At 44.9% G+C, this 24,397-nt stretch overlaps 1 protein-coding gene across 1 annotated transcript in view; it reads left to right on the top strand.

The window, feature by feature from the left end:
* Positions 1-7,832: 7,832 nt before the first annotated feature.
* Positions 7,833-24,397, top strand: part of T265_15389 (hypothetical protein) — a gene marked incomplete at both ends in the record, with an annotated part of 51,518 nt that continues 34,953 nt past the window's right edge. The window contains 10 exons of the mRNA XM_009177871.1: positions 7,833-8,177; positions 8,946-9,173; positions 11,578-11,797; positions 12,848-12,933; positions 13,170-13,312; positions 14,581-14,687; positions 17,285-17,535; positions 20,325-20,401; positions 22,136-22,263; positions 22,939-23,276. Coding sequence (XP_009176135.1) covers positions 7,833-8,177; positions 8,946-9,173; positions 11,578-11,797; positions 12,848-12,933; positions 13,170-13,312; positions 14,581-14,687; positions 17,285-17,535; positions 20,325-20,401; positions 22,136-22,263; positions 22,939-23,276 — 1,923 coding nt within the window. The remainder of the gene's footprint in view (positions 8,178-8,945; positions 9,174-11,577; positions 11,798-12,847; positions 12,934-13,169; positions 13,313-14,580; positions 14,688-17,284; positions 17,536-20,324; positions 20,402-22,135; positions 22,264-22,938; positions 23,277-24,397) is intronic.

Genomic DNA, 24,397 nt, shown 5'->3' with positions numbered 1-24,397 from the left:
TACCAGATCTGCAAGGTGGAAAACCATCCAAGCGGTCATAAGTGCGGCTTGTGCATTAATAAATAACTCCAGCCACCAGATATTTTATCCGGTCGGGGGAAAGCCAGGCCAGTAAAACAGCCCAGGCATTTCGAACAGGCGAACAGCAAACAGTCACTGGAAGAGGCAAGTCGCGGGAGCAAATGAATCATCAACTAGCTTTTGGGCAATGGGAGTAGAATGGAGATGTTCAGAGCCTGTGTACTAGGGCTAAGCGAAAACGAAGCATTGGTGTGAACCACTCTGTCAAATAGAGGTGCACCGGTGCTATGTGTATGACCTCGTGCATCTTTGGTGGTTGATTTGACGTAGACGCTAGCTCGGGAGGCTCAGACCGAGAACTAATCTGAGGAAAATACAGTTACTACACCCCGTGACGGACGCCGTAATTTTGCAGTGAGGCTGAGGCGGTCTTGTGATCAGCGGGATGTTGTGCGCTTTCCGCGGAATTTCTCAGTGAGCAAAACGAATGTAATATCGCGCGTGGTATTTATTGTTGTTGTTTTCAGGTCGGAAATGCCTTCCAATATTTCTCTGAAACCGTGGATCGGAAAACAAAAAATTCCAACATGTTTTAGTATTCGATGGTAATTATTAAGGCCCTTAAGATCTTTAGGGTTGCTGAAAGTAGTTTAGACTTACTCACAGCCAACTCTGGGCGCGAGATTCATATTTTTATCGGCCGCCGTGGCTGAGTGCTTTTTGTTTGTGAATGCGGTGGGTGATTTTGCTGAGAAGTAAGCTCCTCTCACTTTTTTCCTTCAGTGCATTTCGGACCGCTTAGGGGGAATACATGGCCAACAATCTCGCAGTTTTCGTTCGCATAAACTCCAACATAAGCGGTAGTTTGCTCCTTTTATATGAAAAAGCGTTTTATTGTTGTATCAGACGACCCTGGAGACGAATTCATAATCGTGGAGTTCGTCGCACCTAGTATGTTTTGTATCCGCTAGCACACACTTTACTGATTTTCCGGCAAGGTTCCGCGTTCGCCGGCAACATGCTTGACGGTTACTGCCTAACACCTGGAGCACAGCCGTCCAGCAGTACGTCTATTTTTGACAGACACCCCACCGAAAGGCGCCTGACAACTGATGAATTAAAGGAGTGCATTACCCTTCTGAAATATAGTGCTCTGTCTTCGGCAATGCGTCGCTTATCATTTTGGAAACGTACCTACTATCAAGGAGGGAATAATTATCGCATCAAATACCAAAATTCGTTGCCAATAAACCGGTGGTTATTCTTTACTTTGTTTTTTAGATGCCATGTCATCCATCACAGCCAAGCCTCGAGAGTGTTCACATACTGTTTGGTTGGACCAGAGAGTGGCGGTCAGCCATTTGCGCTTTTCCCAAATCTTTACTTACTTTTAGCATTGCATTTATCCACCTATTTAGGACACTTCATCTTTGAATGCATGCAACTAACCCCCAACCCCTTTCCACCTGATTAGGCTTCCCTGCGTTATAAGCTTATCGGCACCATTCCAGCGGGGCTTACCATTACCCAAATCAATTCGGCTGGTGCCACTACTCCCATCTTTCTCCAAGTGGCTGTTTGACACCGATTCCTCATTATCCTCCTCTTCATCGTGTCCAAAGATATGCCTTGCAGGCAATAAGCCCGACATCCAACAACACCATCCTCAAGACCGGTCGACAGAGCGCCCAAGTTAAATTCAGGCTACTCAGTTCTACTAACCGAAATTTCTCTTCCAACCCCACTCAATAGTTTTCTTCGCTCCTCTTTACCAAAAGCAGTTCAGCTCTACACCAACCTAGCAAATCTTGACGCCTGTGTGAATGAGATGTGGAGCAAACTAATATCCTATTAGTTCATGCAGCCACTTGCCGGCCTTCTAATTCCTGATGCAATGTATGAACAATCAGATCTTGCAAAAATGTCGGTCCTCATTGACACACCCGCCTTCAGGATAAGTCCACGTGTGGAATGCATTAAACAGGTCTTAGTGTCCAACGCTCATAATCGCATCCTGGTGGAACGCACAAAATCAGCCTTCTTGGCAGCATGTAACATGAATGACGCAGTCTGTACGGCTCGACGGCTGCAAAAGTCGAAACCCTCCTTGCGTTGACTAGTGCCAATGCGATTCAGAGGTGAAAACGATGCAACACACCTGTCAAAATCCCATGCGTTTTGCCCCCCACCCAAACGTTCCTGACCGTAGAGGTCAAAGCTGCCCGCACCCGGCTACAAAGGCTACAAAGGAATTCACTCTCTACACTTCTACAGGCGACTACTGAGAACCATCAACTGGGCACAGCTCCCCTTCAACAAACTGTATCGATGGATACTCTCGGTGTGATTCAACCGTAGACTTCCCATGCAACCAACCCCTTGGAATGCTGCGCAATTCATATCACTGATGGCACATGCTCACATAGCGGAAATCCCAGATTCAAACAATATCTTGCCGAATCTGCCGACTGTCCCGGCCACTTCCGCAATCCCCGCTAGTTCTGTTGGGCATCCACTCCCCACCGACATCAGTGTAGCTTGCCCAAACCGGTCAAAACTACGGCTGTCCCTCAAAATACTGTAGTTGACATATTATCCTCTGTTGGCGCGTTCGTATACCCGCCACCCCTCCAGCAGTACTGATGTATCGCCCATCGCTGGTGGTTCTTAGCCTGGCATTTGAATTCGGGAGATCAACCGAAGTACTGCTGACTTCTCTTCGTTGCTGCTTGTGTGGGGTTCACTTCGGTTGCGTTATGTATCTGGAAAAGACATAAACCACAAATGAAAAAATAAATAAATAAATAAATAAATAACATTGAAATGCATTTTGGGATTCACTGGCACCGTCAGTGGATTTTTACCAAACAAACTTTTCTCTGGTTTAGCCATAATTACACTTCGGTAACCGAACAAAGAACACACCTACCTGCCGCTTCCAGTGGTGGAAACGAAAGTCTTCGTCACTCTGCACCACTCACAGATTAAAGCTGATCTAGCTCTTTGGGGACTGATAACTATTTCTTTTTCCCATACCTTCTCTCCTGGTACTGTCCAACTCACGTAATGAACACTAGATCAACCGGTTATCTTGGAAGTTCACTCCCGTCAGCCCTTATACATCTGATTTCCACACAACCACTGCGCGCTTATATCGGGATTCACCGGATCCGTTGTAATTTAATATCGTATGTTAGCGAACCCAACTCATGGTTGCTAGTCTATTTAGTACAAATCCTTCTATATCCTATTCCCTATAGTCACCTGTGATCACCCTAATCGCGGCAGACGTCAAGTTTTTCTTTCTACGTATAATAATACACATTATCCCGTTTGTGCCTCCTCAAACGCACCATGCTTTATTAATCTCATTCCACTCCCTCACCTTCCAAAGCTTTGAACTTCGGTAATGCCCAGTTTGGATGACCTAGTTGGCTGTTATCCACTTCACCTGGCCTATGATCTACAATTACAGGGTCCTCAAACCGACCGAGACAACCTGCGATCCATACCAGCTTTGTTCCACCTTGTTTCCTCGACCAGCCTGAAATACATCACGCTGCCCAAAGAATTGCACACCCCAGCCCGAGGACCTTAAATGTGACTCCCGTTATGGGGTTGTACAAATACCGAGGCATGTCAGACCAGTGGTATATATATATATATTCATTCCAACCTGTTGAACTACTCGTTCGAATTTAACCATCTCTGTGTTCGGTGCTTCCCACAAAATTCATTAACTTTCAATGCAGTTCGTGTTCCGGCTTGCATGTTGACATCATTTCACTCTTCCAAAGACCTATTATGCCTGGCTCCAAAACGGCGACAACGAATCTCGACCGCAACCCCTCGCTCACTCGAGCCTGCAATTGCTACCGCGAACAAATTTTTCATCTGGCCTCAACCGTCTCTGGGACAAGTTCTTTCTCACCCGATGAATTTTCGCTCAACTCTGGCCAGCCTGGTTTTCTGCTGCAATTTCGGCTGAATACCCGCAAATCCTCCAGTCATGCTTCATTCTGACTATAAACGTATGATCATACCAGACGGTATGCCACCCACAAGTTGGGACAAAACTTTATTAATATTATCCACGCGATAAGTGCAGAAGTGCAGATCGGAAGGGTTCAACAGCCTGACCGAATCTTTCTTGGTTAGGTTGTTGGACACAGAATTGAGCGACCAATCAGTGATTACCTTCATACCGGCAAAGAATTTAATGATAATGGTTGCTTCTCTTTCCCAACTGAGCCGAGCTGATCACTGTCTGTCGATTAGGAACTTGCCGAGTGCTGTTTTCGGCTCCGAATTTGCAGAACAAATGGCTTGGTTAAAAGGCCAAAATGACCTACCCCACAGAAGTTAGGTGGGGAGTCCGAGTACTCGGCGACGCAGTCAGTTAACCGGCACATAGGCCTCAGCTAGCTTAAAACCACAGCCGTTCGGCTTCATTGGGCTTTAAAAAAATACACTAGTTTTTTTGTTGCCACCTTTAGCCAACTGTAGCCACCGGTGACGTGCTTACTCGGTGGGTACAGTAAGTCGTTGGTCCAGCATGGAGAAACCTAGTTAAAAAAACAACAGTAAATGCTGCGATTGAACAAAAAATTTCCTCGGATTGAGCAACCGAGTTTTAGACAGCCTGAAAATTTATACCGATTACAGGAAAGCCAACTCCGCCAAAGTGGCGTGAGAAATTGAGCGAGGTTTTCGGCCGGAAATACTAACTGTTGATTGGATGTAGGAAAAACCAATCAGCGACGAGGAACTACCGATGACCTGAGGCACGTTCCAGGTAAGCTGTAAGGAAGACAGTCAGGGACGACTCATGGGCTTACGGATCGATATACAGAATCGAGGCTTTCGAAATGCTAATGCACTTGCATTTCCCGCCGAACACCGCTACCTTGCGGTTATGCTTTTGAACCAACGGCTTTGGTTGAGGACCCCAATCGTCCTCCTGTCTAGGTATGGGTGCCCTGACAGTATCCCAGCCCACGTACAACCGTGAACTGCACATATACAAATAGCCTCATGCCACATCGGTCGTCGCGTGATGCCATCAACTTGCTGCATACAGCAGGGGCTGGTGAGCGAAACCCGGCTACTACTGTCGCCCCTCTTCTTCCTTATTTACATACATTTTGTTCCCGCCCTCCCCACCCTAATAATACCTCTCTTGTAGGACTGATGACTCCGTTCGTCTTACCTCGGTTTCGCGTACGGCATCTCGTCACATGACCCTGACATCGTCAGGTACCTTCAAATCAATCTCCAAGCCTCGACACCCTGTCTATCCGGCCGCCTTCAATGTGCGCACTCCGAAGCAAGCAGGTCAACAAGCCGCTCTTATTCTCACACCGGACTTGCTTGGCAGTGGTGTGCTGTGCCTCCGAAACACGATTTCAAGATGCGAGCACAAGCAAACCTTCCCGTCAGTCCCCACTCGCTTCTGGCTACACACCTCTGGTGAACCAGAGGCTGCTGCGTTGGATGTGCAGGGTTTGATATCGTTCTAAGTCGCCTGGCGGAAGTATCCTTGCTTGACCGAATACCTGTTGATATTTGCCCCTGTGCGGTTCGTCTGGCAACGTTCGTGAAGGAGTCTCACAACCGGGAGGTTGATAGATGTCTTTTTATCATATCTGCCTACTCCCCAACTGACTGTAGCTCCGACGCCGTCAAAGACAGGTTTTACGACGCCCTTAATGCTGTGCTACGGCAAGCTAAAATCTCAGATATTGTGGTGGTTACCGGAGATATGAACGCGCAAGTGGGCAGGCTCAGTGCATCTGCAGAGGTGGCATGCTTAGCGAATCTGAGACTCAACTAAGTGGTCGACATGGATTGGACAATGGGGAACGATTACTCCAGCTATGTACTGATCGCAGGCGGGTTTTATGCAGTGCTGACTTCTGAAATAGTCGCAGTCGTCTGGACACATGATGTCCTCCAACGGCGTGCCGGCCACAAAATGAAATCGACCACATTGTCATCACTTGCCGATGACTCGGATCAATAACTGACTGCCGGTCGTTTTGGAACACATTTGTGGACTCTGACCACACGTCATCAATCACCATCATTGACAGCATGACATCAGTGTTCAACATCGATGCTTTGCTGCCGTACAACCATGATTTGTTTAACAGCCTTATTGTAAAGAAAATAATAAAGGTGGACGGGGAAGGTACTGGCTGGCTTACCACAATCATTCCGAACTAATTACACCTCCAGACACTCATTCAGGCGATCTGGATAGAAACTGACAACAAGATCGCCATTGACTTCGGTTAGAAGCCATATCTTGCAGCGTCTCCAACCAGGTGCAGTGAGGATCACGCGGTCCCCATCCTGGAAGGCGAGTAGCACCGGAAGCACCCAAACGTTTTGTGATTTCCTTCATACCTCTCTGCCATGTCAAGGGTTGGCCACCTCTCTGCTTCTGCCACATTGAGTTGGGCATGGAAAATAGCACTCTCTTCGGCAAACGATAGACATACGCAACATATGTCTCAACCAACACAGCTTCTAGTGCTGGACACATTCTTCAATGGAAGTACCCGTTACACAACCGAAAACGCGCTTTTTAACTGCCACGTTACGGATTCGCTGATACCAACCCGCACGAACTATGGTTCTGAGACAACGATTATCGAACACCTGGAGACGCCTCAGTTCCGCTGCCCGAACAGACCAAGCCTCACAGCTATAAAACAAAATAGCCCGCACTGTAGTTTGATACACACGTCCCTTGAGATTCAGGATACACCACTTTGACGCCTTAGGCGCCCAAATTAGCAAACGCGACCCGAGCCTCGCAGATTCGTGCATTAACCTTATCCGTCACACTACAGTTGGGACTAATATAAATTCCAAGATCCGTAAAACGCTCCACAACTTCGAGTGCTTCCCCTTGAATTGTAAGTGGCTTGTTCAGTGACTGCAATTCCAGGAGCATGACGTACAATCATGAACTGCACAAGTGGCCTCATGCCACATCAGCTGCCGCGTGGTGCCATCATCCGGATCGCCTTACTTGCTGCATACAGCGGGGCGGGTAAGCGAAACCCGGCTTCTGCTGACATCTCTCTTTTTCCTATTTTACATACATTTTCTTCCCGCTCTCCCCGCCCCATTAATACCTCTCTTGTAGGACTGACGACTCTGCTCGTCTTGCATCGGTTTTGCTTACAACAACTGCTTGTCACGTGACCCCTTCAAATCAATCTTCAAGCTTCGAAGAAGAAAGCTTCCAAAGAAAGCGGGACAGCAAGCTGTTCTGACCACACGCCCAGCCTTAGTCGCTTCTCCCTACGTTTTCCAGGATCGCGTATGGTGCGGACAAATCGCCTGGCAACTGAAAAACTGGAGAATCCGGATGTTGTACTAGCTCAGCCGAATCGTCTTCTAGAATTGTGTTCCAAAAGCTCCACCTTCAGATGTGGACTCACTCTGGGACGAGATAGCCAAAGAGATGGCTCTTTGCAGAGTGCTCGGCACCACCAGGCTCACTCAAGCACTGAATATCACACCGAACAGTGCCACTGCTTAAATCTATGTACGGCAGCGAAGCATCGGTGTTGAACACGGATGTCATTCTGTTGAAGATGATGACAATGATGATGATGATGCCTCGTGCTTTTTTCGGGATGCTTGGCGGCCCAACACCGAACGAATGTCAGAGGTATAAGATCATCGATAGTCTTTGGGGGATTGTCCCTTAGATGGTCAGCCCTCCGTTTGTACACCGGTCCATTTATTACGGTAATATTTAACAAAAACAGCCGTGGAAAATGGAGCAATGGTAGTTGGTTTGTTCGCTCAGTTGTGAAATTCGATTGCTCAGTGAACAAGCCAACCACCATCTACGCTACCTGAGCTACCAAGAAGAAGATTGCGCAACTTTTCTCCAGATCGTGCCTATTCGCATTTCGAATATCTGTCTTAATCTTGCAGGCTGCACCCTCAGATTGCCGTATAATACGTTCGGTAATTTTTATAAGGCATCTATTTCAATGAACTCTGGCGAACTTTTGCCGCGGCGCCACATAAATGTGGATGCTTTGGCGAGTAACAAGCCAACAATTGATGGTCGGAACACAACTATTGCCATTTGGGATACGGGTGTTGATCCTACTGCTGATGGACTACAGGTATGCTTCCATGAATGTAAATTTTATCTTTTCGTAACTCAGAGCTATTAAACCGGGTTTTTCAAGGGGTTGTAGTGTAATTTATTGCGGTGCCTCTGTTTATGAGACAGTATTGACATTTGTTTTAGTTTCCTCGACTTAGCATATACAATATCTACAATAGTTCTCGCTTAAGGACGATCACACGCTGGTGACTTTATAGCAGCCTTCGTGGCCATTCTTGATCTTGTTTGTGGCCCACCAGAAGAGGCCACCCCTTCTCAGTGGTCTATCTCGATATTGCTACTTGCTCTGTTTCTTATGAGTAATTCGCTGCCCAGGTTACGATTTTCTCATTTGATGCGAAATTTCTACCGATCTACCGGCCAGTTTACATCAAAACCTTTCCATAACATACATGGATCAATTACCTGATGAGTGACATTCCTGAATAATAGCCATCGTCTTCAAAATGCAGCTGTCCAGTTTCCCCTTCCGCCATTCCATACAAGCTAACTTATCATACCATTTTCTCCAGTGCTTGGTTATATCTCTCACGCTGAAACTATGGTTAGTAAACTGAGCTGAACTTATAGACCAGCAAGCATGTGATAAATCTATAATACAAGGTTTCATAGGCACAGATATCCATACTTTGTCTTGGAATCTTCTAACTGTCTGTGATTGCATCGCCACAAAATAACTGGATTGCAAGCATCGCCTCAACGCCTGTTGACACAAAGTACATGGATTCATTGGTTGATCGTTTTTCGGCAGCCAGTCATACAGCTTCGTATGGATCGTGTTGTCAATATTTTTGATAGACCTTTTGTTCTCGCATTGTCTTGGGATAACGTTCCACGTCATTTTTTGCTTTTCAAGGTTACTTCTGATGGAAAACCGAAAATCATTGATATGATTGATGCTTCAGGGTCTGGTGACGTCAAAATGACGGAAAAGCGCTATATTGACTTGAGAAGCAGAGAAATAACTACACTGACTGGACGCAAAGTAACTGTAAGTCTGCACACGTTTCCGCCTCGTAGTTTATGGCTGGAAACGTGATTGTGCTTGGATTGCATGGCGATTTTTTATGCACACCCTTGGTCTTCTTGTTTGGTGCATTTGGCTAAGCTGCACCGTCGGATGCGAGAGCCACACAGATTACTAAATAGTGATCTATGCTTTTAAGTCTAATGTACTTAATATATGCATTATTAATATGCATTATTATTCCCATCCTTTCGGCTTTCTGACCGGGAGATTCCCCTATTCGGACAGGATAAAACTGGTGTTTACGAAGTCATTCAGATATTCCTTATCTTCCACTACCAAACGAGCATGATACAAATTTTAGCCTTTTCCACAGGCAAATAATCCCTCATCTGTTCCATTTTCATCAAAAGGAATACCTTTGTGAACCTCGATTTTGTTACTCTTGCCTTATGGACCACTGTTGAACTCAGTCAATAAAACCCCTCACCTCCTGAGTGTCTGTCCGTAGTAACATCCTTGCTATTCTGCGGGGAGCTGAATCGACTTGGACTATGCAACGGACCGCAGCGGTCCAGAAACGGTTGTCTAAAGCGTGGTCTGTACTTGTCCCATCACAGATTTTGTGCTTTCAACACTAAGTAAATTCTAAGACGACTCTAAATAATGTAAACAAATCACAGGTTGTCCTTACTGATTCTTTCGGAAAGGGAACTCCTCTCGTTCACTGAAACGGAGTCGTGAGTGTGGTTAAAACATCAGCAGGATAATTCCTTATCGTCGAAACAAGCTCTCTTGATTTTGATAAAATTTTCCATTTTCTCTACATCAGCTGCGCGTCTTTTGGATGGGGTAGAAAAAAGTAACATTATTTTTACACTAGAAGTTTATCTCTGGATTCCAGCTTGTTGACTTTGATTGTCCGATAAGTACAGTTGGGGGACATTCAGGGTGTTGCGAGATGACGAATTGGAAGGATAGCCTGCCTCAGATGAGGGCTTCCACCTTTGGGCACAGGTCGCGATAGGTTGATACTGTATGAAGCGAGTTCAATTGGAAATCGAAAAACGACATACATGCATACCAAAGTAATTTAGAAGACAATCGCCACAAGTACTGCTTTTGTTTGCATTCCATTGCTTTTGCATGCTTGAAATTAGCTTCCTTTCGGATATTTTTTGTTGAACTCGGGCGCGAGCGATATCTCCAATAAACGAATTGCCCTCTGGGGTTATTTCTTATAAAGGAGTATCGTGTGGATCATATGGATCGCTCTGGACTTTTTATGTCGCCTGATTTCATTCCGTTTATTGTGGCCTTCGTTTTTTCCTATCTGTGTTCATTTTCCTTTCACCTAGGACGCATAATGAGCCGTGTATACGTTTGAAGGAATTCCTTACATTAAATCGTACCCTGGGGATGAGTTCTTCGGGCCGTTTGGCGAAATGGTTCAGTGGTTAGAGTGCGAACTTACTAACCAGAAGGTCCGTACTTTGAACCCGACCTATGAATCTCAGCCTCTCCTTTGTAGGCTTGGACACCCTGGTAGTATTCCATCTCTCGTGCTTCCTTCAGGAGGCATGGCAGCTAGGTACCCAAAGGGTGCTGCTGCTGAACGATTATCTTCGCGTGCTTCCTCAGGAGGCATGGCAGCTAGGTACCCAAAGGGTGCTGCTGCTGAACGATTATCTTCGTCTTATCGGCGAACTATTTCACTGCTCAGCTTGGAACATTCCCAGAAGCAGGCAATCTAGATGAAACAACCATTCGTTACAACCATACTAAAGTTAGACTTATGGTCTGCTGACATTTGTTTCCAACTATGATGCGTATTGGTATCTGCAGAAAACTGATTTTCAAAGACACCAACATAGAAGCCAAGTTACAGAGTCGTATCTCTGGTAATCATACAGTATCATCTACGTAACCGTGATGCCGCTGTCCACCGTCGGAAAGCAGAGCCTTACTTCATCACCATTTTCGCTTTGTTTTCCATACAGTTTTTGGTAGCTATCTTTTACCCACTTTTGACCATAAATTATTTTCTCGTGAGAACGAATCTTTGAAACTGGTTCGACTGCCTGTTCTGCTGGAGTGTTGTCAGTACCCGTGCTTTAGTAGATACTTCTGGTCATACAACACTAGGTCTTGTTGGGAGGTGACCTCTTGGAGACTTGGTCGTTTATGATTGTATGATTGTACACATTTTCAGATCGTGTTTCGAGCGGTCTAAGCATCAGTATCCTAGCAATTATTTGCTTTTATTAGCTATAAAGTGGGTTGGCTTTTCTTTGATGCAAAAGTTTTCTCTTCTGCCCTGTCTGTTGAACTACCTTGCCCGAACTCTGTTTTTGCCGTATTTATACTTCGTCTCATGCACTGTCATCTTGGCTTTTGCTCCCAGTTACTTCACTTATTTTGTTCGTAGGTTCCCCAACACTGGAACCCACCCGACGGATTGGTTCGTTTGGGCGTGAAGCTGACGTCCGAGTTGTTTCCTCGTCCTCTCATCCAGCGTTTGCGGTCTGAGGAAAAGGATAATTTTTGGCGTCCCTTCATGAGGCAACTGGCTGCGACCGTTGCGGAAGATGTGATTGACACGCAGACGGCTCTGTCTGAATTGCAGAGCTCTGACTCCAATCTTCTAGGTAATCAGTGTTCTGGAGTGCCGTGGTCGAAGTTGCGTATGGTATGCGCAAGATTTTTCTAACCCGAGGGTAAACTATGAATGTCTTGCCCGACAGCAAGTATATTCGATTCTAGAAACAGCATAAACTTCGCTTTTTGCTCAAATTCTTGTAGTTCAGCGTCTGTAATTCGGTTTTTGACTCTCAAATCCTATGGCCTCACGCGCTATATTGTTGTGGTTCCGAGATAATTGGTTACCACATTTTCTGGTATAATTTCGTTAGTATTTGAGAATAGTCGTTTTCGTACCTGACTGACTTAAACGTGGGACCGATTAGTTCGAACGTTACTTTTATTTGATTGCTTTGGTTTAGTTGTTCATTTTGACGTCGGACAGAGTACCTTGCAGCAGTTTATGCGCACACTCTGACCGTGGCATTCGTATACTCCCTGGCTGTGTATTCAGTTTGACGGGGCTGACCTTCCAATGAGGACTGTCAGGGATGGGCGGAGGATGATCAAAAGTCCCTCAATGAGGGTCTTCGGTAGGATAAAAGACGGCGAATTTGTAGCGGCCGGGGCGTGCCACACTTTTTACACCTAACAACTGAGTAATTACTAGGGTCACAGCCTGGTAATTGTGTGACTTTCTGTGAGGATCGATGACTTGAACAGCATAACTATTCACACGACAAGCAACCAAATCAACAACTTGTCAGAATAAATCAAGCCTCATAAGTTAGATTGGTCAGCCTCATTTTCTTATCCCCGAGAGGAGTCAAGGGCTCCAACTTCCCAGTGGTGGGAACTTGTTCTGTAAAGTTACTCTACGTCCTTTCTGCCAGTCAATTACCTGCATGCATTTGACCATCAATCTTCCTGTTGTACTTTGTAGTTGTATTGTATGATTGTAGTCTGCCAGACAGTGTAAAAATTTTAACTTTCGATAGTTCGCTTATTCTAGGCCTGGTGAAAGTGAATGTTAGTAGGCCTAGATACAACTCTGTCTAGTGTGAAAATTTAATCGGAGGCTGGTAGATCACTAAAAATTTCAAATTTCTTTGTTTTAGATGGCGATTCGGATGGGAGTGTGAAACGAGAGAATGCTGATAAGTCGAAGAAGACGCAGTGTGATTCTACCAACGATTCTCCCATGGTCCGCAAATAGTTTCACATACTTACCATAATATTCATTGTATTTTTATAGCTTATGGTGTTGTGTTTTTAAAGTACCGTATGCCATCCTTTAGAAAGCTCTATTTTTTCAATGATAGCGGTACTCTAATATTTCTTCCACTAACTCAGTGGTTGAAATGTTTACTCTTCTGTTCTTTTTTTTCGGTATACATCATGATGTTCAAAGCTAGTAGTGCTTAACGTCATTCTCTACAGTCTATCTTTGTTCCCATCATGCAGCACCAACTGAAAACCGGTGCCCGATTGTTGGAGGAGAGTTTGACTACACTGGACCGTCATTATTCCCCTCAAGATATGGTGTTCGACTGCTTTGTGTTCCACAATGGCTCCCATTGGGTGTAAGTCTACTGAGACATGCTGTATAGCTTGTTTCGATTCAGATTTCTGCTCATACTGTTTGCTAGTTCATCAGCAACATTAGGGTGGCGCGGATTCCTGAACTTAAACAGTAGGGCACTGATTACATCCCTCTAGGTTATTTTTTGCAGTTAATTTTAATTACTTAGTCGCTGTGCTGGGCAATTTGATTGCAAACGTTTCATCAGCAATCTGGGTGACACTATCAGTGCGTTGTTAGGGAGCTTAGTGGTGTGTAGCGCTACGCAGCTCAGCGTTAGTCGCTGGCTGGGCAATTTGATTGCAAACGTTTCATCAGCAATCTGGGTGACACTATCAGTGCGTTGTTAGGGAGCTTAGTGGTGTGTAGCGCTACGCAGCTCAGCGAACAAACCAACGACCAGGACGTATAGAAAGTGGGGCCCAACAAGCCTTCGTTCCGATAGGTTGGTGCCATTCCTAAATGACTCCAACCTCCACAGGTCAGTGACTTCCGTTAGGCATCATTCTCATTTTGCTTTCATCTTCTCACTGTTGCAACGAACTCATAACCGTTCTACTTTTCTAATCTCATTTTGCTTACCAAAACATTCAGCGACACTCAATTCGTTTATTGTGGGCATCACCGACCCTAAAAAGGCTATTGTCAAGGAGACGTAAATGAGGCACTTTGTGCGACACCTGCTTATCGGTCTATGCCATTGTGAAAAATGAGCCTGCGCTCAGACTTTTTCGAGAAGAACTAATAAGGCCCGAGTCTATTGATTTAACGCTTACGTGTTTCGTATCGTCATCTTAGGATATGTTAACCACACAGTAGATTGTTTAGCATCCAAGAGATTACTGTGTTGGTGGAAAAGTTTCCCCTCACGTTCTGTTGTTTCTTTTCATGTGAGGATTTGTATTCAGGGAGCTTGAAACTACTTTATAATCGACTTTCTCGAGTGAATTGTTCAACCCAATCGATACATAAGCAATGAGCCTGATTAAAAGGCATTTCACCGAGTTCGTGCTCTTTTGTTAAACACTAGCAAACATACTTAACGTAAGCGAGGAGGCGATGGCTGCTAACATTCTGGACTTCATCATGGTTATCTTCAGCTAAGTTAGAAGATAAGAAGGCAGGTAATTGCTTTTTAAAATGGGGATTGTACAAAGCTAAAAGAGCTCACTTCTTATCTGTTGTATGGGATAGGTTCCGTTTGGTCCTGATCGGCCAATTGTCGATGTGCGATTACGTTGCGCCCCTCAAACGTCTTTATGCTTTCAGAGGTTGCGTGGATACCAGCCCTTACGAGACAGGAAAGACTTTGGCAGATATGCCCTTGCTGGCAGACTACTCTCATGGACGTCAGTATGCATGCTTTGGAAATGATAGTAAGTTATACTCATATATACCACATGTTTCCAGCTAATTATTCATGGTTCTAATAGCTGTATCGTAATACTAGGGCGTGAATCATTTGTCATGAACCGAAAAGTATCCAGAATATATGCTATGTTGTGAACGTATTGTGTCAAAAGTACATCGACCCATCGAAACTCAGCGGGATTTGCCTCAACAACTGTGCGCAAAGAATGCTTTGGTTACGTTTGATACCTTGCTTACGAAGGCTTCATACTCCCAGTTGCTTAGTTCCATCTAGTTACTGTTCGTCGCAGTGGAAAAATGAATGCGCACACTGAATCTATTTGGTCTTCAATGAATTTAGATCAGTTAGGATCTCTGCGGTGCGGTGTGGTGTTGTTATACGACTTTTGAAATCAAGGCAATCCAGTGGGTTTACAACCGTATCGCGTGCAGTCCTAGTTGGAATCACTGTCGTATCCCTACGCCCACACATTTGGAAATTGTCTGGCTACGGACTTGCTTAAAGGGCGACTACACCTTTGGGTCACAGCGGTGAAACTTCCCGACGATGTGTATAACTTGTGTAGACCTGGACAGCATGATAACACCTCAGGTCTCGTACTTACTATGGATTACATGTAGCTTACGTCATTTTCGCGCGGTAAATCTATTTAGATGGCAGTTATCCATTGCATGTTGCGCCTTCGCCAGACGCCCACAAATTGGGTGTTTATCTTAAATTCAACTTCTTTCTTGCGCCAAAACATGTATCTGAACTTCATAGTGGTGTACGCGGTAGGCTTTCCCGTTGATGTGACCTCACTCGTAGATGATTTGAAGATCAGACTTCGGTGGGATAATAAACCATCTCTTGGTTTTCGTTGGAGCCATCTCTTAGTTGGTTACCAGTGTGAAAATGCACCGCCTGAGAAAGCGTTAACCGGTTCTTTGTTCGATAATGACATCAAGACTGTGTGATGGTAAGCTTACTGTGATGGTGATTAGGCTTCTCAAGGAAACGTAGCAAGTAGTCCATTATGAAGTTTTTGATTTGCATTTGTATCATCCCGCTGCTCCTTGTGCGACAAGTGAACGATTATTTATCATTTTATTTTCGTATGAGCCTACGGTCACATGCCAGTTGTGATACCCCGCCCAATCGTAATTAGTCGCCTCGAATAGGTAATAATCGTCCGGTCGTTGCTCGCATTTGTATCGATTTACCAGACATTTTCAGTCTCATCAGCTCAATTTATCAAGCATGTTTTGTGTAGTACAGATTATATGATGAATTCGGTTTTTGGTTTTGGTGTTGTCCCTGTTTGTACCAGTTGCGATAAGTTCATTAATCGGCCACTTCTCTCTCAGAGTGAAAGACGAGGTGATCACCGAAACAAGTAAAACTGGATTCATTTGCCCTGTCATACACATGCAACGTGCCCCTGTTCATCATACCGAAAATCATATTGGACCTACGTTTCACATGCAGCGCATTAAAAGTGCGGACTTCCAGCGACTTTACCTGAAGTGCCATAAGCAGATAGAACGAATGTTTTCCCATATAATGCCACTCAATTAACGAGATGTGACTAACCAGGCAGCTTGTTCCTGTTCCTTGGACTTGTCGCACTGTTGTCTAGACGGGGAATTTATCGAATTCCATGCGAGACTTACCAATGCTTGATGTACGAAGGATAAAGGTTGACAGTTTATTTGACGTTGCACACGTTCTAAGTCCTTATGAACACTTAACTGACTTGGTTTGCCATTCACTGTTGCACAGTCTAGATAAGTTTCCGATGAAATGAGTATGTCCAAGATCTACTGCGTCATACAGAAAACATGTCGCGGCCTGTTCGCTTTACCCATAGACCTCGCCGGTTTCATACATATTACATACATACATACATACATAAATACATACATATTATAGTGGTGTCACATTATTAAACTCACGGCTACCGAAGGCAACGCTCTAAAACTTTTTGTGCGTCCATAGTTGGCTTGCGAACTTGGGTTGATAATGCCTCGTCCGTATATTGGAAGTTTGGGATTCTGGTTTCGCAGCGGTGCCTTGGATAAAAATTGAGGATATCTCTGATTGCCGTTCTGCATCCAGCGCACCGCAACAAACGAACAAGGGTCGCGGTTTAACTCTCAACTTTTTTTGGACGATTCTCAGAGGACACAATGTGACGTGTGTTTTTCCACCAGTTACGATAGATTTGGATCAGCGCTACCGATGTATAAATGTCCTTACAGCTGCAAAGGAACTGGTAGATTAAATGCGCGGCAGGGAAATTTCACGCTTCTGGAGAACATTTTCTTATCTACATTGTAGTTTCGTTGACTCGTGTAAAACAGAGCTTCGACAGTCCGCACTTGCATACCGTCGGTGCGAAACCGATGCACCGAATTTCGAGGCCTTCTCACAAGCCTCATTTCGAGAGTCTTTAATTCTTATCGGACACCTTTTAACTAATGCCCGGAAGCGTTTTCATGATTTGTAGTCATCTAAGCTTGGAAGACCTGTATTTTCTCACGTGTGGCATCTGCAAAGTGAGTGCGAAGGTTGCATTAGGCTTCGTGATAATGTCTTCTAACAGACTACAATTTATTGCAGCTCAACTTTTCTACACGGTGAAGATCTTCAATCACGGCAAACTACTTCAGATCGTAACTAACGACAGTGGACACGGGACACACGTTGCAGCCATGGCAGCGGCTTACTTTCCGTCTGATCTAAACAATGTACACAATTTATTCTCCGGGCAAAATCGGAACGGCGTTGCCCCCGGTGCTCAGATTGTCAGCATCAAAATTTCCGATTCTCGTCTGGGTTCAATGGAAACCGGTATCAGTTTATTACGAGCGGTAAGTATTGATAAGTTTATGTGTTGTTTTTTGCCGTTTATTGGTCTTCGCTTGTTTTTGTGTTACAAGCCATGGTATTTCGCAGATGTCCATACCACTGAACCTTGATATAACACTTTGACGTTCAAGCACGTTTTAACGTGTGAATTTAGTGCTATCAACATACTAATAGCATTATTTAATTATGCTGTGGTTCTTCTAGTGAGGAGTCTCTTAACATACGATAGCCATTTTAAAAGAAATAACTTTACCGAACCCGAATTTTCTACTGTAGGATACGCTCAATTGACGCAACCCTCAAAACTCAGCAATAATTGCGAAGAAGAATTTAGCGTCCCCGAAAAGAGATGCTTCTTGCGTTAGTATTGAGGCTATTCACATCGCTTAATCTTACTAGGTGGATGTTCATCAGGTTTGATCTGGAGAAAATTGAAAGAACCAGCAAACCAAGGAGGAAGCCCACTGCAAAGGAAGATGCTTTCGTTCATCTGTAGCACCATTTCGCTGCCTAGCTGCCATGCCACACGAAGGAGGCACGAGGACTGGGATACTGTCAGGTTGCCCAATCCTAGACAGGGGGAGTCAAGAGGCAGAGGTCGGGTTTGAACCACGGACCTTCCGGCCAGTGAATTCGCGCTCTAACCACTTGAGCCATCTCGCCCTACTGCAAAGGAAATGAATAGTCGACTAATCCGTGCATATATTGTAGGAAAACCTTAGACTAAACCACTGCACATGTTCGATTACTGACAATAAACATCTGCTAAGCTTGACGGTGACGCGTTTGACTTTTGGTATAGCAATTTGCTGCATGAGTGGACTGAGTGTGTGGTTGTCGCTTTACATAAGGGTGAAGGAGGACGTTTTCGTTGCTCGGCTGCTCTAGCCTGTACAGTGAAGGACGGGTTTATCTCCCTAAAGATTATTAAGCTGGATATATGAGCTGGAGGCAGCATTGGCTTTATTCCGTGTTAGTGCATTCGTCACCCGGTGCCTCTAATGCATGCATTCAAAAGGATGGTGCTTCTGAGATTAGCATCTCGCCCACTGCAAAGGAAATGAATAGTCGACTAATCCGTGCATATATTGTAGGAAAACCTTAGACTAAACCACTGCACATGTTCGATTACTGACAATAAACATCTGCTAAGCTTGACGGTGACGCGTTTGACTTTTGGTATGGCAATTTGCTGCATGAGTGGACTGAGTGTGTGGTTGTCGCTTTACATAAGGGTGAAGGAGGACGTTTTCGTTGCTCGGCTGCTCTAGCCTGTACAGTGAAGGACGGGTTTATCTCCCTAAAGATTATTAAGCTGGATATATGAGCTGGAGGCAGCATTGGCTTTATTCCGTGTTAGTGCATTCGTCACCCGGTGCCTCTAATGCATGCATTCAAAAGGATGGTGCTTCTGAGATTAGCAGCCGGTCGGACATGGGAGCCGAATGCTACAATGTAACCGTGCTTCAGTTGCTAGAAAGCTTGTTGACCACAAGGTCTGCGTTACGTGCGGTCACGCGAGAGGATGGAGTTCAGTGGTCATAACAGTGACTTAGCCAGCTGTATGAGCGAAGTACGGCTTTAGCGCGTTGCTTCAGTTGAGGAGACGTATATCGTTTGCCCAACTCCTGTAATGGGTTAATGGACCATTCATCTATTGAGAGTGAGACCACGGAAGTGGACTTAAGATTCCAATGAAGTCCGTTTTTCAGGCGAAATTGCAGCTTAAAGGCTGCCTCTGGGTTCAGCATAATCGATTTCGAAGGTGTCAAAGTGTTTTTCTGTCGGCTGATGATGCGGTGAACCTGACATGCTGGGATCAACCCATAAGGTTGTTGGAAGACAAGTGGTCATCCATTCCCATGCATCTCTAAAGACTATTCGACTATTTGACTGACAGAATGAATTTCCTAAAGTCAACCTGAGTGTGATTTCTCGGATTCATGCAAAATGTAGTAACTCTCCAGCATGCGATGAAACATGCTATTACAAAGATTTTTATTCGGGTGGGTGGGTGTATTCCGTACAACCATTTTGTCTCTGAAAGTCTCAGTACAATTACCTGTTCACCAGATTCACTATCTTTCTGGAATTTTTTTCTCTGTTCTCCCTTTTTTTGGGCGAGGTGTTTTCGAAACACGGGCGTTTCCTCTTCTTGGACATCTTTCGTCGAGGACATTTTATCCGAGTTCTGTCACTGGATTCGTTGTGTTACGCCACTGTACCTTTAGCTACCGTAAAAAATGATGAATTGAGTCGTTCATATCCTATTTTAACTGGAAGACGTGCACGTGTTTTCATCTATGGAACGCATCCGTTCGGTGTCCCGATAACTGAGCGCGCGGCGCCTATTTCGGATAGGGTTGCACGGTGTTGTGCGCCCACGAGAGGTTTTCATCACACAGGACCTTTTACTTTAACATCGATGGACCATAGAATTTTCATCGGACCACCAAAGAGGGTTTATATTCATGTTGAAATTGCTTCCAGTTTCTTGGAAGCAAATTATTGGGTGGCCAATTGAGATTTCTGGACATCTTAAATTGAAATGCCTACACTCAAAGGGTTGGCATCCGCAGTGCGACGAATTGAACTAGTGCTAGGTTTGTAGGTAACCACAGGCCCCTTGCTGCCGGTACGAATTGTGCAAACCCATATTTGTGTTGATCGCTTCACCCAGTTACCGGTATATGTATGTAGGATCTTGCCGGCTAATATGTTAGCATCGCAGCTAGGTACGATCGAACCCAGCCTCATCTTTTTTTCTGTACATCCTACCCTGTGATTGCAGATTCGTTGGACTGTTGAACTGAAGTGCGACGTCGTGAATTACAGTTTCGGAGAGTACTGCGTTTGGCCCAATGTTGGGTAGGTCGGAAGACATCTTATTCTGTTTTCTTCACACTATACTTTTTTTTAAAATTCGTTTGTAAACCATACAAAGTAGAGTTCTGCTGCACTCTACTCCTATCTTGTAACTATGTGGTCGATTGTCTCACAGTCACGTGTCAACATACCACTAGTATGTCCAACTACAGGACATGAACGGCTGTTGGGAGCGCTCTTAAATATTAGTCAGCCCTCTTCATTTTAGCCGAACATCACATCTTTTCAGCGCCGAATTAAAAACCGTCGCACCAACTAGGTCAGTTAACTTGCTATCGGAAGTTCTCATTGTCATTAAATCGCGGACCAACTTCTGCTGTGGCTACTTTCAGTAATTGTTCTGTTCTCTGATTTATCGGTCGTTGTCACTTTGAGGGAAGCTTTTCCACATCCTCTAGGGCTTGCGGCCAAAACAGACTTTCCTGTATGCAGGTACAGTGGCGAATGAAACGTAATGGTTGGGAGTTGTTATACGTGAAACTTGACTTTGTCCGGTGAAAAGGCAAATCACGGTATTAGCCGTATTAACCGTAAACTTTCCACGGTGAATTGGTGTATTAAATCGAAGATTTCGTGTTCCACAAATTGTGGTTGTAATTACTCGATGTTTTTGCCTAACGACGACAGTTCAGTTGTGCTTTAGGCGGTTCACCAGCTTTATCACAGAACGTTTATCAACAGTCCGCGTAATTACAACGAGTTCGTACCACCAACCTAAATTAGAGTACCGCTTGAACTATCATTGGTTCCCATCGTAACGTATGTTCAGATCTGACGCAGTCGTTTTGGACAGAATGTTATGTTATACAGAGAAGGAATACCGAACACTGATAGCCATATACGCCCGCGCAGCCGCAGTGGGGGTGAGGTCCCTACAGAAAGTTCTTTGTTGGAAGAGAGTGCTGTAACTGTTATCTCCTCACAACCGACTTGACTTCAGGTTTCCAGCCCTTAACAATACTGGTTGGTTACTGTAGTGGTCAATCAAACACTTCAGTGTACCGATGCACGCGGGAACTTGATTCCGATCATTTCAGGAACGCACGCCTTTGATGGCTAGAGATTGTAAAAGCTGCCCTCTTTTCGAAGACCAATCAATACTACACCTTTCTTTCTACCCTCGAATACCTCTACCATGCAGGCTGAAACGACATATCCTGAGACATGATTATTTCCGTATTTCCCCAGCGCAACGGTGATATTCGAATGAATACTGCAATGAATTCTACTCTTCTGAGTTGAAGTACTCTCTCCTAAAGTGATACATTTGCAGGAGATGAGGCAGAGAAAGTTACACTCGGAATATACTTCAGTAACGCAGGTTTTGGTTTACTTCGGGCGAAGCATAGACGACAGCCTTATCAAAGCCGACGGTAATATACGAAAACGTAACGAATATCAGGCCGATACTTATTTTCTCGAAATAGTTAATTAGCGCCTAAAGGAAACTATACTGATGTTGGTGTAAAAACTTTGCAATCCTTCTTGCGAACCATTTTTCCGCACTCCATCCTTTCGTGTATATCGGCTCTCATCCCAGGAATTGGTAAAAAGCTCAATCAACGGTCGATGTAGTGAAACATTTTTCGGATTATTTTTCTGGAAATCGGAGTATACTTTTCACCCTGTACTTGTACTTTTTCCGGGTCTTTTTCGGTCACACTATTATCTAAATGCTGCACTTATTGTCAAGGTTTGCTTCTGCCTCACTTTCAGGAGGGTTTGCAAACATCTCAGCGAACTGATGCACGCCCATGGAGTCGTTATGGTCGCCAGTGGAGGCAACAACGGTCCGGGTCTGGGAACTGTTGGCTGTCCCGGTGGAGTGGTTGAAGGTCTCATTGGTATGCTCTTCCATTTTGTATCCAGTTCACCGCAACTATCACTATGTCTTTGATAAACAGGTTTTTTGAACGCCTCGTTAATCGGGAGTCATTGTCTTTATGATAGCGCGTTGGGTACTCACATTTGAATGAGCATCTTCTAGTTCTCCCCTTCTTTTCGTAGTGGTTCCTGTTGTTGTTGTCGTTGACTTCCACATGTGGTCCAAAAACCGTGTTAACGTGATGGTTTTGTTTCTGCTAGTGAATATTTTCGCCGTTTCTCGATTAGGAATGGCCGGAGACACGAGGGGGGCTTCTTCAGGCTTTTCAAGTGTTTCAGTACCCTGGGTAATCAGTCTTGGTATTCGTTATCTGTGATAACTGAAGGTAGCGATAATATAATGAAGCAGTTGGTGTGGCCTAATGACTCTGCCACCATGTAGTAGATTTGATTTTTGTTACTTTTTATCTTTGTCCTTACGAGTTTTATTTAGAAGAGGTTCAATTTTTATGCTTTTTCGATGTTTTAAGTGATCCACCTAGCCCACTCGAGAGACCGACACTTTGTGGGCGTTCCTGTAGCCTAATGTATATACTGACAACCAAGCTGCATTGCACATTGGTACACATTTTCCATGCCCAATAGATTAACTGGAATTTGCTGTACGAACTTGAAACTCCGATTTTTTTCACCAGGAGTTGCACCGCTCGTCTTCCCTGATATGATGCTTTCACTGTACAGTCAGCCAGTCGAAATCACGGACTTGTGTGACGCGAGCGTAGATGAAGACCCGTCCAACTACGCGACCAACACTTCAGATCTTTTTACAGCCACCTCCGATATCCAGGTAATCAAGCAGGTTCCACAGCCGGCAGCTTACACTTGGGGAAGTCGTGGACCAACCGTAGATGGCGCTCTTGGGTTATGTGTGGCTGCACCCGGGGCAGCCAACACTTCGGTGGCCGGTTGGCAGCTGCGACCTTCGGCACTGTTGAACGGTAGTTCAATGAGTGCACCGTTGGTTGCTGGTGGCGTAGGTCAGTGCGGGTCTCTGATACAATTATTATTTGACTGTTGCCGTTTTTGAATCCGTTTTCTTCGTTTCTAATACATAATAATTGAAATTGGTGCCATGTTTCACTCAGCCACGTCAGTGAAAGTGGCGAACCGGAGTCAGTGGGCCTACATGCACTGAGAAAAAAGGTCATACTTATCATATTATTCATATGCATCACATACGACAGATTATGTATACTATTCCGTCCTTTTTTGTATTCCCAGTACACACTGCTGATGGAACTCATCAAGGATGAACCAGTCTTGTTGGTCCTGGTTGCGTGAAATTCGTAAAATATACTCCCTTGAGTAGGGCCTGCATGATGTTTGTTTGAAGAATCGCCACATAGTTTTGTCAACCGTCTTATATCTGGTAACGAAGAAGTAACTCGACAAGTCCATCCACTGTTAATGTTCGCTATGCCTCACTCCTCCTAAAACGTCTCGGTTTTTAATGCACGGAAACATCCTGCTGACTCTAGGAACACAAGGGCTTCTGTTTCTCTCGGAAAAAATCCAATGCTTTGGATCTGGCCTTCATTATGACTAGAACCCGTTGGTGTGAGAAGGGCCTGTGTTTGACTCTAGTCCGGACAAAGAAACTAATACTGCATGGTAGGGATATCCCTAGGCCCAAAGCTAGCCGCACTTCGATCCGATATTCCTCATCAGAAGTCACACAGGGTGGATAAGCTGGATAAACCACACATGCATAATATCGACTCCGTCAGCAGAAGAATGTCCCAATGATCAAACGGGAAGTAGATCCAGCGTATTCATGTCGGTGTTTTTGAGCCACTTCTGAGTTATGTCCGCACGAATACTGACTGTCGCGATTCTCATGGTTAGCCTAGGAAGCGACAGGTTTGTAAAGTTGTGTGTGCTGCTCCCCAAAGATTGGTTTCTCTGGTTTCACGTCGTTCTCCTGGTGACTCCACAACAGCGTTCATTGTCAATTATGGCTCTTTATGTGAGGCTCTGGAGGTGGAACATTCCTAGCAGGGGTCAATTGCATCCTCTTTGGGAGTCTTTTGGTATTCTGGTTCGCCAACCACTTTTTCCGAACTTCCTAACAGGAGCAAGAAACTTTTGTAGTGT

This window comes from Opisthorchis viverrini, assembly GCF_000715545.1.
Source record: "Opisthorchis viverrini unplaced genomic scaffold opera_v5_471, whole genome shotgun sequence".
Taxonomy (NCBI): domain Eukaryota; kingdom Metazoa; phylum Platyhelminthes; class Trematoda; order Opisthorchiida; family Opisthorchiidae; genus Opisthorchis; species Opisthorchis viverrini.
The sequence above is the reverse complement of the archived record's forward strand: the minus strand, read 5'-3'. Positions and strand labels throughout refer to the sequence as shown.